At 42.6% G+C, this 15876-nt stretch overlaps 1 protein-coding gene across 1 annotated transcript; it reads right to left on the reverse strand.

Moving 5' to 3' along the window:
* Positions 1-1912: 1912 nt before the first annotated feature.
* Positions 1913-15876, reverse strand: Acot13 (acyl-CoA thioesterase 13). The gene is made up of 3 exons (XM_046452492.2): positions 15682-15876; positions 5325-5509; positions 1913-2157 (listed from the first exon to the last, which is right to left on the reverse strand). The coding sequence occupies exons 1-3, from the start codon at positions 15760-15762 to the stop codon at positions 2001-2003; spliced, it is 423 nt and encodes a 140-aa protein (XP_046308448.1). The 5' UTR covers positions 15763-15876; the 3' UTR covers positions 1913-2000.

A 15876-nucleotide genomic window follows, 5' to 3' on the forward strand; every position in this document is an offset into this window, starting at 1 on the left:
CCCTAGGCCTTAATCATATGTTGAGTTACACTTGTTCAACATAGTAGGCAATTCAGCAGTCATTTTATTTTGGAATAATAAGTAATACAGAAAGTTCCTGTGTAACCAGTACTCCATTTTATCATCTTGCCATATTTGTTTTCTCTTTTGTGTATATATTTGTAATCATTAACATTTTGAGTTATTTTGGTTGTTGGTCAAGGTGTTGTGCATAGTAAAATCATCAATCTCAAGAAATGTAGCATTGATATACTTTACCATCCATATTCTTGTTTTGCTGTCAGTATTTTTGATAGTTTTAAATCCCCTTTATGTTATAAGGTAATTGCATTTAGTTGCCATAGCCTTGGTGTCCTTTTAGCACAGTGTCTTGGCCTCCTCTGTTCATGGTCTTGGTTTTGACTTTCACATAAACTGTGCTATGTTTTGCCATTGATGTAGTTTGCCCGCGGCTAGATGACAGGCCTGTGTCCTCCTCCAGTCGGTATCTGGAGGCACACATCTGTCTCTTGGTGGTGTTGACTTCAGTGCTTTCCCACTTATCCATTGTGTGCTCACTACCTATGTGGAGTTATGCAAATGATCCTCCTAGCACATCACCTCTGATGATTCTTGCTGCCAAACCAAGTCGATCTTATGAAGGTTCCAAGAGGTGATTTTTTCTAAATCTACCCTCCCTCCATGTTTTCCATTGTTTTATTGTAAGGAGCCTCTGCCATTATTGTCCAAAGCTATGGACTCAAACTCCTAAACCCCATGCACAATTTGTGACTGCCTCTTATTTTCTTGAATAATCCTTACTTTCAGGTTAAGATCTTGGGACATGTGTTTTCCCAGCACCAGAATCAGTTATTCTCCAAGGAGCCACAGGTTCCTTTTAGTAGGAAGCACTGGCAATGGAGACCCAGGTCTTTAGCCTGTTCACTGCCAGCAGGGAGTCTGTGTCCTGTGAACAGATCAGCATGCATTCCAGTACAGGAAAAGGACAACCAGCTTGACTGTTTAATGATTTTAAAGTGCTTCTTTTCGATCTTTAGTCATGAAATGTTCACTAAGACCAATGTAGAAATCAAATATTAGGGTGCCATAGTACACAGAACTTTTGAGAAACAGACGGAATTTTGTGATCTAGGGATATTACTATAGACAGGGAGATCCAAAGGGGCTGATAATATATCTTTTTCCCCTTTTATTAAAAAAAAAATTGCCAGCCGTATAATAAATTATCAGAGAGAACTATATGGACCATTTCCTATCTTGCTAATGTCTTTGCTTCAATCTTAACTGTTTAAGGCCATGCAGTATGATATTTAACTTTTCCAGTCCAGAGTTCACCTATTTTGAAATTCCATAATCCCACATAAAATGTGGCATGGCATTTTACAGTTGGGGAAGACCTAACTCCACAACGTGTCCCATTAAAACCACACCCTCCTAAGTGATGGTACTAGGAGGTGGGATCTTTAGTGGGTACAGCAATGGTGCCCTTTTAAGAAACCCTGGAGAGCTGCCTTCTGTACCACATTGAGAATGCAGCTAGAAGACACTATAAATCAGGAAGCAAGCCCTCACTGGAAAACCTGCTGGACCCTTGACTCGGACTCAGCCTCCAGAATGGTAAGAAATTTCTGCCTATGAGCTACTTAGCCTATAGTTATAGAAGCCCAAACAGATGCGACACCATTAATTTTTCTCACTTAGCTGAATATTGGACTTTAATCTTGCCTTCAAGGAGCTCTGCTTGCTTCTTTGCTTTACCTGTTTTCAAAACATTGAGCTAACTTTTTAAATACAATTATCACGCATATGAATGAAAAATTCTGAAGATGTTTAAAATGAAAAACCAAGACAACCCCAGCTTTACCCTACTTGGTCTCTAGGTCTTTCACCCAAAGAAAATGTCTTAAGCTACTTTGTGGTTCTGATACTTTATTTTGAAAAATTTGTTCAAGTTCACCCTTGGTGTTCACTGTTGGGTATCTTCGGGCACCTGTGGGTCTCTAGTTTCCCAGGTGTTTCGTATGCCTGCCTTGTGCTATTAATTTTCCTGTGGCCTTGTTGGTCAGATCCACAGAAGCAAATGCAAGTGTTCTTCCTTGCTTCAGAATTTGTGCTGTAATCACTATTTCTTCTCCTATTTTAGCAGGTGACATGTACCTTAAAAGGAAACAAATTTAGTTAATAGCAAATAATTTTTTAAAAGGAAAGTTTGTGACAAGCTCATAACAACCTTCCTGTGTAACTTTACTCGTAATAGTTTAGGAATAATTGCTAAGTTTTCTGTGCTATCAAGTTTGAATGGCTGCTACCTAACCAGGTTCTATCACACTCATTACTTAATCCACACCTTTCTTCTCCCATAAATATTGAGGATATTCTTGCCCTATTTTTCCTTTAATTTTTTTTACTTCATACTTATTCAGGCTAATGAAAGATTTCCTCTAGCTTTCATTCCATCTGCGTAATTTCCTATGTGAAATATCAATTGGTGTCTACATCTTATATTTAGCTTTTAAAATGTAGAGTTAATACAAGAACTACAAGGAATAAACAAGGATCTTACAGTCCTGGTAATGAACTATGATTAATTATGGCTTGGCATCCATGAGGGATCAGTGCCGGTACCCTTAAGATACCAAAATCCATGAGTGCTCACGTCCATATATAACAGGTACATAGCTGTAAACCTCTTGATGGCTTAGGGTACCTAATACATGCAAATGCCACGTAATAGGTTGTTGCAGTATATTGTTTAGGGAACAGCGACAAGAGAAAGGTCTGCATGTGTCCAGTACAGATGCAGTTTTAAACGTTTTTCCAGCTGAGGCTGGCTGAATCTGCAGAGGACCTGTGACAGGCTGGCTACACAGTTCCTGAAATACACTACCTTCCCAGTTGTGATGACAGTTCCTTTAATTGAATTATTGTGGTTCCCTAAAAAATAGGGTTGAGGGCCCTGGTAATGCTAATGTTTTAAAGGGAAACCCTTACAATTTACTTTTGTGTATCTGGCTTTTTATAGAACAAGGAGTTGTAGAAGAGAATACGTATTTTTGCCAAATTCAAAACAAAGTCTTACGTGTTTATGGCTGGGAGGTATAAGAAAGTTGGGAGTTTATTGCTGGAAAAAACAAGCTAGTCTTGAATTCATGATCTCAATTTAAAGAAATGAAAACGGTGTGCTTAGTAGTAATTTACTGCTTTTTTTTTTTTATTATTTCCCCTAAACTTCTATAAATTAAGAGCTCTGGCTACTAGCCATTAATTTAAATGAAACTAAGTGAAGGCAAGCAACGCCTTGTAAGGCTGGATCAGCAAGCATTAGTCCTGGGGGATCTGGAAACTGACATTTCAACAGTACTCGTACCTTAGAATTTCTTCTTTCATTGTCTTGCAAGCCCAGTTTTCTACCAGTCATGGTCTAAAACAGACATCCTTGGTTTGTGTAATGTACAACTTAATTTGGTATCGTGTTTAGTGGTAATATGAGAATGATTCATGAAGAAGTGTTCAGTGACTATTTTTGAAATACCTACAACCTTTGAGACTATGTCCTACTTTCGTTTCAAGTTAATCAATTTTTAAAGTTTAGGCAGCTCTAGATGGTGTTCAAGGATTCTGACCACACACACCCAAAAGGCCAGAGCTGTCTGCCTTATTAAAACTATTATAAGTTGAGAAAGACACAATATCTTAGAAGATTATAAAATGCAGTGCTGGACTGAAGATTTTTTTTTTTTTTTTTAGTTGTAGATGGAAACAATACCTTTATTTCATTTATCTGCATGTGGTGCCGGGGATCGAACCCAGTGTCTCATGCTTGCTAGCTCTGAAGATCTCTCTTTTAATAGAACACTATGGAAAAGCACTGTCAGCAACTGGCCTCCCCCCCCCACCCCACCCCGTCACATGGAGGAGGACAAGGACTGCCGAACCCATTCACAGGCAAAGCCTTTTTTCCCTGCACATCTTAATTTCACAAGAACACTGGTCTGCATCTTGTCTGTCGCTTGCTTATTGCACCCTCAACTTATCCCCATAACAAAGGCAAATTAACTGAGACATAAGGAAACTAATAAAAGACGTAAATTGCTTAAGACCCAATAACCTACTTATTTCCATTACTTTTATGTCTGGTGGACATTGTCTTTCACCCTAATCCCTGCCTTTCTTCTCAATAAATACATTTTCTATTGCTTCAGTAGAGAAAGCCCAGTTGTCTTCAAACTATCCTGGGCCCTGCTCTTTATTGAACAGGACTGACATTACTAGTTCATGTTGGAAAACTGAATGTTTCACATTTTGGTAGTTGGGTCCCTGAAGGCATTTTCATAACATGGAGAGACAGACATCTAGGGCCTGCTTCTCTGGTTCTGCTGTGCAGGTTTCAGGTCATGAGATCCAGGATTGCTGCTGACACTATAGTTCACCTCATGACAAGCTCACCATATACATGTGGAAGGTTCAACTTTGCTTTTAATTTTATTCAGATTTTTCTTTATGTATGTACTCAATACATATAAAAATGTTTGCAGCAGTACCAGTAGTACTTTAAGGACTGTATGAAACAAACCGTTGAGTGTGTGACTTTTTTCCCCACTAGGAGATATATTAGAAGCTGTGTGCTGTTTGGATGTTTGGGGTCATTTACCTTTGACTATTGACTGTACAGCTGGCCCTGTGTCTGTGGCTTCCCCATCCTCAGACTTAACCACCTGTGGATTGAAGGTGTTTGAAGAAAAAGTTGTGTCTGTACTGAACACATATATCTAATTCCCCAAACAATACAGCACAACAACTATTTACATACCATTTGCATTTATTTAGGTTTTATAAGTGATCTAGAGATGATCTGGAATGCATGGAAACGTATAGATTATACATAAAGATGACATTTTTTTTCTAATATGAGGGATTGAACCCAGGGGAGCTTTACCACTGAGCTACCTCCCAGCCCTTTTTAGTTTTTGAGACTGTGTCTTGCTAAGTTGCCACGGTTGGTCTCAAACGTGCCATCCCTCCTGCCTTAGCCTCCGAGTAGCTGGGATTATAGTCGTGTGCCACTGTGTCCAAATAAAAATGACTTTTCATATGAGGGATTTGAGCAGAGTCCTGGAACCAATCTCCTAAAAACATAAGCAAGGTAACTATACTTGAAATTAATTGTGTTTTAGTTCTAGTTTTTAAGGCCACATAATATTTTATGGAAAATCTCTAGTTGCGTTTAACTGAGTTTCGTACTTCATTAGTATTACAAACAGTGTCTTAATGGTTTGAAGTGACTTATCAAAGCAAAAGGCCTCTGGGGTAGTTGGTATACGTACGTTATGTTCATGTCAACGCTGACTCCAGGCAGACCCCTTTCTGAGCACAGCAGAGCCACAGTTGATATGCTGTCTATTAAGGTGGCTGTCAAACCACCATGGAGTGTGCCCATTTTATTAGCATGCTGCTCTTCTACTTTCATTTCACAAATCACTTTCTCAGGAGCAGCAGAGACGAGAGTCACCTAAATGTGTTTTTAAAAAAAAGTGGACATTCATTCTGTGGTATATGAAAAATTCAAAAACTCATCAAAAACAATCACTGGATTAAACTGAATCTCCTCCAAAAAAGACTGACTCAGGAATTCAATTTGTCAATCTATGATATAAATAAATACTTGTGCAAGTTGTCTTTAAAGAAAAAGGTGGGTGGGGATGTGGCTCAAATGGTAGTGCGCTCGCCTGGCATGCACAAGGCACTGGGTTCGATCCTCAGCACCACATAAAAATAAAAAAGATATTGTGTCCACCTAAAACTAAAAAAAATAAATTAAAAAAAATTTAAAAAGAAAAAGGTATGTTGAGTGAATAGTTTCTGCTAATCTTCACGCCTTCATAATTCAGACATTAAGTCTAAACTTTTCAGCCTTATGTGGAACACCTGACTTCTCTTAATGGTCTCAAATTTTTGCATCAACCAAGCCACCTGGTACCTGTGATCTTTCAATAACACATATGTATGTTTAGTTAGGTGTTCCTTAATTTTTGCACAAGCAGGGTGATTTTCAAATGACTTAATAAATCGTTCCAAACAACCTGAAAGTCAAGCTGGAAGAAATTCAGTAATTTAATGAGTTTTAGAAGAAGCTTATTCCACATACCCATTTTAGTATAAAAGTTTAACAGTAGAACCCAACCAAATTAAAGGACTGCTTTTTATGTCCTATCCTACATAAAGCACCACAATGAAAAGGTGTTACACTAAAGAGCATGATGCCATAAAGAGGTCCTTGTTGCCTTGCTTGGCTTTCCATCACTGACTGTAAACAGATAATGTACCACAGACATTCCTCTCTACCCATGAAAACTTTTTGGTGTTGGGCTCACTGTTTTCAAACTTTTTAAGGACTTTTTGGCGTGTGCAAAAGCTGCTAAACCCCTTGTTGAATTTTTTGGGGTTCTTTTTATTCTGCAGTTTTCTTCTCACTTCTTCAGCTATGCCTTTACTAGGCCACAGGAAGTTTTTAGCACTATTATGAACTCTTGGGACCATCAGTATGTGCTACTGCTGTTGAATGAAATGTCTTGTGGCAGGGGACCAGACTATAATAAGGAAGGGTAACTGCCATTTTGCTATTATATTCATTATGGGTTATTTTCAAGACCAGCAATATATGACACATATAACTTCATGTCCCTCTAGTTACTCTTCTGGAGACACAGAAGCCTTTTTGACTCCCTCCAGGAAGATATGATTCAACTTTACTGGTCTTGCTGTGTATCCTACAAGAGGTCTTGAAGGAAGACAAACACAAATCATTCCAAACAATACCATGTCATGTTTTACACAACAGATAAATGGAAAATGTTTACAGCAGTAAGCGGTCTAGCCACAAGATGTCCTCATAAACTAATACCATACACCAAGGTAGAACAAGGGGGACACAGTCTTCAACCATTTCTATTTTATTTTTAGCAGCATTAGGGATTGAACCCAGGCCTCATGCATGATAGAGAAGTGCCCCAGCACTACGTGGGTCTTGAAGTCTGACACTGGCAACAACAAATGAGATTGAATCCCTGTTCTCAGAGGGTTGGGTCTAAATAATGGAGCAAATACATAAAACACTGCAACGGAGGAACTTATTGCAGAAAGAATGAGTCCTGTTTCTTGAAGTAAAGATATCTAACGTTAGTAAGGTCCGCCAGCCTTTGTTTTCTTTCAAGAGATCTCATTTCTACACGTATGTTCTGGGGAAGAGGCATTAACAAAGGCTTCTGGGAGAACACTGGAATCCTGGCAGGCAGGAGCCAGGTAAAGGGGGAAAAACCAGGAAGTCAGGGAATACAAATGAGAGCCTCAGACACCAAGCGGTTTAGTGTCTTTGAGGCCCCTGTGTCCAGCAGAGCTTTGTTCTGAGTTCATTTGCTCTCTTGACTGCTGGGATGACTAGTGAAATAACTGACCGTCTTTCATTTTCTCCTGTAGGATTCAGTGTAAAATTTTCTTTTTCTCAGCTAAAGGCCAAAGAACATGCCAACACTCAAAACTAGTTTAAAATTTACATTAAATAGAAATGATTTTATACTGGTTAGTCTGACATGGCAAAGACATGCTTTCATTATTGCCAATGCTTGTTTCCCTAAGTAAAATAGAGGGATTAAATGGAGGTAACAACGAAGGAATGTCCTACCCAGCCCCCAGAGGTAAAAGTAGACTTGTGGGGACAGGCTCACGCAGAGCTCTTTCACGAAGAAAGGGGTTGGGAGAGGAAACTGGAAAGAAAAACAAAACTCAGCCTGTCAGTTTAAGGTACAACACTTGTCTATTCAGTTATTAGCAGCTGAACAACTGTTAGAGGACAGGTGAGCAAGTTTACATGCATCGTCTCAGTCCTGCAAATCTGTGAAGTAGACCCCATCTTCATCCGTCTTACAGATCAGAAAGCAGCTAGTGATGCCTACCCTTCAGTCTCAGGCTAGCCTCCCCTCTCTGCTGCTAGTCCTGACTGACTCATCATGTGGGAAGCAGTGGGTGGAGCCTTGGCATAGTTCACCTTGGAAATTACTGCACAAGCAGCCAGCTGCCCTTCTCTCACGGCTGCCAGTGTGCTGCTGCTCTGCACCTCATGCATCCACATGAGTTTACCTTCCCCGTCTCCAACATCTGGACCCAAGTGCCATTACAGACGGACATACTCCAGGTGACAGTTCCCCCTTCTTGCTTTTTCAGTAAGGAGAGTAAGAAGGGCTGCCTGATGACAGCCATGAAGATCTCTTTTTATGGCACTGGGGATGGAACCCAGGGCCTTGTGCATGCTAGACTGGCACTCCACCCGAGCCATGCCCCCAGCCCAAGATGCTGTTAATCCCTTACACAAAGGTCTGTCCAGAACTGAGAATTCTGCTCAGGCCTTGGCATTTCGGATCATCCCGAGAGTCGCCACCATCACTGCGACTGCTGCTGCTGTGCACAGCTCACGGCCACCACCTCTGGCCAACAGAGAAGGACTACAGCTCTGCTCAGCAAGGGTGTCTGTGTGTGATGGGCCTCAAGGACAGGAATGTGGCATGAGAATGTGTGTGTAAAAACGAGAGTCGGCCAAGAAGAGACTGAACAGGAAAGACCACGCAAAGCCCAGAGAGTAGGTGGTCTCAGCGGGTGAGAATTTTGTGTGCATTTGTGAAAGGGGCCATTCTCAAGCAATGTGCCCTGACGATGGATGGATGCTGAGTTTTGCATGGCACTGCAGATGCCAGGAGGTGTGTCTGAGGACAATGCACGAATGTGCCTTCACACTGGAAGTAGAAGTTGTCAAGATGGGGGCGGCTGTGTGACTGGGAGGCTACAGCTACAAGAATAGATGGAGTCAGGCTAAGGGAACTGTATGAGGGCACACACTACAAAACCACTGTGTCCAGCCATGCCACCATCAGCCCAGCACTGGGGCTTCAAAATAAATGTATGTCTTAATTTAATCACTCTGATGGCTGGAGCTTAATGGTTAAGAGCACAGGCTCCGGAAGTAGATTTAGGCAAAACTCACAACTGAAGTATGCCCGGTCTTTGAAGCAGAGATAATAATCACAGCACTGCCTTCACAGAGCTCTGTAAAGCTTAAAATTCTCACTGAGGAATTCCTTAAAGCCAATTTGCAGGACTGTAAATGCATGTAAACTTGCTTACCTGGTCTCTGACAGTAGTTCAGCTGCTAATAACTGAATAAACAGGTGTTGTTCCTTACTGCAGAGTTACTCAAAAACATCAAATTGAAGTTTGGGTGTGTACAATTTGGCCATGGATGTACTTGTTTCTCCTGTCAAGGCCACCAGTCAGTGAAGACCTGACACTAAATTCAACACTGGGTGACCCAGCCCTCCCTGAGTAACCTCTCAGCATTTTTCTGCCTCCGTGAAGCCCTCTTGCTCTCCCCTAATTCCCACCACACCACTCCTCCTGGTCTTCTCCTCCACCATTCACCACTCCATGTTCTCCTTTGCTGGTCTCATTCTGTAGGGAGTCTTGGTGCCAATTAATTACTAGGAGTCTCCGGGGTTAATTTATCGTTGACTTTGCACAACGATCTCAGTGTACACTTGGCACCCAAGTCACTCAGGATACGGGACGAGCTTTCTACACAGTTGCTGGCAAGAGCCACGGAACAGAACACTTGGGTGTAGATCCCTTAGTGGCTCTAAGACCTCAGGGAAGCTAAGCTTCTGGTTTCTCATGTATAAAGCAGTCATAGCAAGAAGGGCATACCACACAGGTTCAAAAGAAACCATGTAGGGAAAATAAAGGATGAGTGTAGGGTCTGGTCAGAGTGCTCAATAAGTATCCACGAACACTCCAAGTGCTAGGACTATGGAAATGACTTCTGCCTGCCTGCTCTTATCCTTGCAATTGGAACTTTCACTTTGCTTAGTTTATTATTTTATTTTTTTTCACTTTGCTTAGCTTAAAACACTTGAACAAACGGAATATCCAAGGCAACTATGGAGACAACTATGATCCTTTCACATCTCCCAACTTGTACTTGGTGGTTCATGTCCTTTTTGAGAAGACCTCTGAGTCTGCAAGTATAAAAGCCCCAGCCACCAGACAGACAGCAGAGCCCCCTGATATTAACAATCATGATGTATATAACATGAACTCTGGGAAGTGGAGACAAGTGGTAAACCTAGTAAGTGTCCTTGTCATGAGCAATTCAGATAATGAGAAAAGCCATCCTGAATCCCAGTCACTGCCTTAGGCTGCTCACTGATTCCACTCTGGTCCCAGCCACTGCCGTCCCTCTTTTAAATTGTTGCAACTGCCTCCCAACTTATCTTCCTACTTCTGCCCTTACCCCCTTATGTCTGCTCTCAGCAAGAGTGCTTTTTAAAAAATACAAATCAAATTATGTCACTCTTAAAACCTTTCTAATGGAGAGCCATTTCATTAAAGGAAAAGTAAAGTCCCTTTTGTGACCTGCAAAGTCTTACTTGATCTCATCTCTCTGCAACTTGCCCCTGAGAGTTTCCAGAGCTCCCTCAAGTTAGCCTCCCTGAGACACACTCCTATGTGTACGTGGTGCTGCGGATGGAACCCAGGGCCTCACACACATTAGGCAAGTGCTCTACCCCTGAGCTACAGCCAGCCCCTCACACCCCCTCAAACACTGCAAGCACAGAGCTTTAAGTCTCCAGGACTTCACAATAGTTCTTCCCTTTCTGGAAGGTTCTCCCCCTTCGACATTCATGACATGCTCAGGTTTTGATTGAAATGTCACTATTTCATGTGACATCTTCCCAGATGATATTATTTAAAATCGAACTCTCAAAAAAATGAACGCTAGAGGGCATGGTGGGTGCACCGGTAGTCCCGATACTTGGGAGGCTGAGGCAGGAGGGCAACTTCAGTCCAGGAGTCAGGGAGCCTGGGCAACAGAGCAAGATAAGAGGGAGGGAGAGGGACAGAACTCCACAGGCACATATATTTTAGGATAAAAAACCTTAAATTCTTTTGCACCAATACTCCCTATTCTGTCTGCTTTATTTTCTAAACACTGGCCACCATCTAACATACATATTTTCTTGTTTTGCTTGATGGCTTATTTGTTCCACTAAAATATTAGTTTTATAAGTGTAAGGATTCTTATCAGTTTTGTCCCCTGATCTATCTCCAGAGCTTAACAAGGTGCCTGGCACATAGTAGGCCCTCCAATGTTTGTTGAATGAATACATTCCCATCTGAAGGGCATTCTATTACAAATTCTATAAAAATATGCCCAACACTTAGTGGCTTCAGCCACAGACTGAACAAACCACAGGAGACTCTTGCATGTGAAAGGCAAGCCACCAACTAGCCCTTTCAAGGGCACTGCAGTCCCTTTGACAGATGCTTATCAAGCTCCTACCACGACTTGTTCTCGAAGAGCTCTGTGTGGAGGGGATACCAGGCCAGCAATGCACAGTGCGTCCTGTCACAAACGTTAGTCAAGGAGTACAAGTGGATCAGGAGAGAAATCAGGAGCTGCCAGGGAGGTGTTCTCAGTGACAGCAAGTGTCCCTGAAAGGGACTTCGGAAGAAAAAAGTGAAAGTGGCAGGCAACTGGGGCAGGGCAAAGGATCCCCAGATGAGTCAGGTGTTGGGGAGGCAACAAAGCTGCACCCAGTGCCACGGTACAAAACAGAGCCCCAGGAGGGCAGAGGGGCGGGACTCAACATCCCCGAAGCACCGGCCACCTGGAGGAACACACTGCCCGCCCCACGGGCACAGAAGTGGCGGTGCCACGAGGAACAAAGTCACCGTATTGCACCTGCAGGCAGACAAGCGGCAGACCGCACCCACCACTGTGTGGGCTCCTCACATCACTCACGGCAGCAAGACCACCCTCAGACGCAGATTCTCCGGCTTGAACCTGGAAAAGAGGAGCTAGCGGAGATCCTTCCTCGTCCTCATCCCACTCCTCTGCACTCAGAATGCCACATCCATGCACACCTCCAGTTTCCCTTCCAGGAAAGTGTAAGGTTGTTTTTCTGCAGCCGACTGATGTTTCCAACCAAGTACCTGAATACAGAGTACTTCCCAGGAAGGGCTGATGCCTGGGCTGCAAACCTGGTACAACAGGCCAGGGCACAGTTCAATTGTTTTATGGTAAAGCCACAAACCAAACAGCGACAAAAAAGTTCAAACAACCTCTGCTCACTACAGGCCAGAAAGTCCTAGACCTCCTCTGGTAGTTGAATATGCCTCTGTGCCTGGCTTCTTAATTCTTAAATACATAAGTTTCTATTAGAGCTCTCAGGTCACAAAATTTCTGAGGCCAAATTTTATGTGTATTTTACTAATTGTGTAAGAGTGTGTGTGTACGTGCACACGCGCACACACCCCCTACTGGGGATCGCTCTATCACTGAGCCATATCCTCAGTCCTTTTTGCTTTTTTGAGACAGGGTCTTGCTAAGTTGCCCATCCTGGCCATGAACTTGTGATCCCCCTGCCTCAGCCTCTGGAATAGATGGGATCACAGGCAAGTGCCATCCTGCTGATCAACACCTCCCCCCATTTCCTGTTTTTAAAGAAAGGACACATCAATGTTTCCTGGAACTTACTTATTCATGGAGCTTTTGTCACAGTGCATTGGATGAACACCTCCTTGGAATATACTTTTCTCCTTCCTAGGTTATAAATTCCTAGGGGGCAAGGAAGTATGGTTGGTATCTCTTTATAATCCCACAGCACTTAATATGTTGATTGATTTGAAAGTGATCTTTAGAATAGAAGTAGGACATTTATTTTGACTGCTAAATTGTTCTGTATCAGGGTTTAAGTTGGGTTTTTGTGGATATAAACATTGATAGAACAGAATTTTTTAAAAAGAGAACAAGCTAGTCAAGCATGGTGGAACATGCACTTCAGGAGACTGAGGCAGGAGAATTGCCAAGTTTGAGGCCAGCCTCAGTAACTTAGTGAGGCCTTGAGCAACTTAGTGAGACCCTGGGCAAAGTAATAAATAAATAAATAAAAGGGCTGGGGATATAGCTCAGTGATATAGTGCCCCTGAGATCCATCCCCAGTACCAAAAACAAAAAAAAACACAAGAATAAAATAAAATAAAGAAGTTCTAATACAGACTCAAGCATTGCCTTAATGCCTATCCCATTAGTGATGGGAAAGTGCCTTCAACAAATCATTTTTGAAAGAATAGAAAATCACCATCATTTACTGGATTACAGATACTGGTTCAAAACATCTGTCCAAAACCCAAAACTGCCTTTGGAATATCACTAGTCAAATTTTAGTTGTTGTTCTACTTGATTCACTGACTTAAGAGCCAGGCAGAGGGAGTAAGCCTGTGATCCCAGCTGCTAAGGAGATGGAGGCAGTAGGGTCACAAGTTTCAAGACAGCCTGGGCAATTTAGAGAGACCCTGTCTCAAAAATTAAAGAGATAGGAATGCAGTTCAGTGGTAAAGTGTTCTAGAGTTCAATCCCCAGGAATGGAAAAAAAAAAAGTCATTAAAAGAGCCTGCCAAAAGTTAGCAGTCAGAATAAAACTGTCTCACACAACCAAGAAGAAAATCTTGCCTCTGCCTGCTGAGCTACCAAGATTATAGGCATGAGCCAACCAAAAATTGTGTGGATGAAGCAATACATTAGGTCTATGGGAGTATTGGGTCAACCAGTGAGCATACAAGTGGGAGTGGATGATGGGGAAGCTTGAACCACTGTCTTCACATCTCACTTGTTTCTTAATCTCAGAGACGGTGTCCCTTCTCATCTTTGCAAAAGCAGCGCAGTTAGAACCCATTTCTAGGGGAACCATATACATCCTTACACCAACTTAATAGTTTTAACAATGTGTATTTTTAAAAACCTGCATTTAAAAGTGAGCATTTCATCCCAGAAAAATCTCTGGTCACATTTAAATAACCAGAAGGAATGATTTTCTCATAAAATAACAAGGGTCCAGTGAAGCGACAGAACCATACAGTTAACGGAGAGAATTTAATGTCAAGGTTTCCTTTATGGTTTTTTTTTTTTTTTTTTTTTTTTGGTGGAGTGCTGGGGATTGAACCCAGGGTCTTGCACATTCTCCCACTGAGTCACACCCCAATCCTAAATATAAGGAAAATCGTACACCAGAGGTTTAAAGAAGGATCATGTTCTGTTCCATGACAAGACGTGCAGATACCATGGTCTGAACAAACTCAAAAGTTCAGTGCAAAGACGCAGTACATAGTTAGAAAGAACAGACTAGAAATTTACTTAGGGCTGCCCCAAGAGAATGTTCTAAGTCAAGGTTTCTCAACATTGCACTATGGACATGTAGACTGGGCAATTCTTTGTTATGGGGTGGGATATTTACCACTATCCTGGGCCTCTATCCATTAGATGCCACTCCATCCAAATTGTGATGATCAAAAATATCTCTAGACATTGTAAATGTACATTGGGGAGCAAGAACCACTTGTGTCCAGGTAATGACTTTAAATTTTACAATAAAAGGAAATGGACCCTGTCCACAACTAGATTTATGATTTACTATGCATAAATTTATACTTTAACCCTAGCAACTCTGCCCACATGAAATATAAACAACTGCAAATCCTCTTTTAGATCAAATTAGCAAACACAGAACAGCTATTACAGTACTTGTGTGGTGTAATAGCCACTAGCCACATATCAGTACTGAGCATGTGTCTGGTCTGAATTGAGAAGTTCATGTTTAAGTCTAAAGTTCATATTGGATTTCAAAGATTACATGTGAAAAAATTCAATATTTAAAAAAAATTGGCTTAACAGGATTCACTTTCACCTATTTCTTTTAGCTTCTTAAAAAGCGCCTATTTTACAATTTATAATAACATTAGCATTTGTGGCCTGCATCTCATTGCTATTGGACCGTGTTAGCTTATACACTGTGAATACTGGACATACCCAACCGCTGGTTCAACAGGCATATCAAGGGTTTGTTTTTTGTTTGTTTTGTTGTAGTGCTAACGATTCAACCCAGGCTCTCACAAGCTGGGCAAGTGCTCTACCACTACAACCCCAGCCCTGCTACAGATTATTAAGCAATTTGAAGTTCTTTTTAAGTCAATACATCATCTTTTAGATAACCTACCTTTCCAAAAATTACTGTCAAATGACATGCCCTTGGATTTTATAGCGTTTTCTACTTGAAAACATTAAATGCATTTGTCTTGGTATTTATTACTCCCTGTTTTTCACAAAAGCAGTTATTATTTACCTGTTAAATACAATCTGAGGATTGTGTTCCGGAGACCCAGGAAGGGCTGCAGCTGATCAGTATGTAAACTCCACTTCCAAGTCATTTCCAAATCCCCCAGCACCCTATACCCACCAGAAAAACACTATGCATTTAATTCAGGAAAGACTCAAAAAGTTCTTGGGTCGGGTTCTTCCAACAGACAGCAGCAGGTTATCCGCGCCCACCTGTAAGCGGGTCCGCACCGCGGAACGCAGCCGCCGGGGTGGGCGAAGCGCCTGGCCGGGCCGGAGCGCCTCTGTGACGTCCGCCAGACCCAGCAGAGGGCGACTTCCGCCTGCGTCTGCGCGCCGCCCGGCCCCAGCCGCCTCCCCGCGCCCAGCGTGCGCACCATCCCGGCCGCTGCCGCTCCGACCCGTGCAGCTGCGGGGCTCCCCGCGCACGTCCCGGGCTCCACCCGCCCGTCGCTCCGCCTCGATACCTTTTCCAAAACTCTATCGAAGCCGGGCGACCTGAACAGGGCCTTCATCACTTCCCGCGCGTTCTGCATCAGGCCGCTCATCGTGCACGCACTGCGAGCCTCCGGGTTCCCTGCACGCCCCGACCTCGGAGGACACGTTCCCTGCAGCCAAGGGCAGCGCGGGGTGCAGGGGCCCCGCCCGCTGCGCTGTTGACC

Source organism: Marmota monax, unplaced genomic scaffold, assembly GCF_021218885.2.
Source record: "Marmota monax isolate L192 unplaced genomic scaffold, Marmota_monax_Labrador192_F-V1.1 WCK01_AAM20220418_F8-fsc00141, whole genome shotgun sequence".
NCBI lineage: Eukaryota > Metazoa > Chordata > Mammalia > Rodentia > Sciuridae > Marmota > Marmota monax.

Excerpts from the sequence above, each read along its gene's own strand:
- Acot13 (XM_046452492.2), bottom strand. The coding sequence starts at position 15,762 with ATGAGCGGCCTGATGCAGAACGCGCGGGAAGTGATGAAGGCCCTGTTC. Across the intron at positions 5,510-15,681 it reads TCGATAGAGTTTTGGAAAAG|GTGACTCTCGTCTCTGCTGC; the intron begins GTATCGAGGCGG and ends AAACACATTTAG. Across the intron at positions 2,158-5,324 it reads AGCGTTGACATGAACATAAC|GTACATGTCACCTGCTAAAA; the intron begins GTACGTATACCA and ends TTTCCTTTTAAG.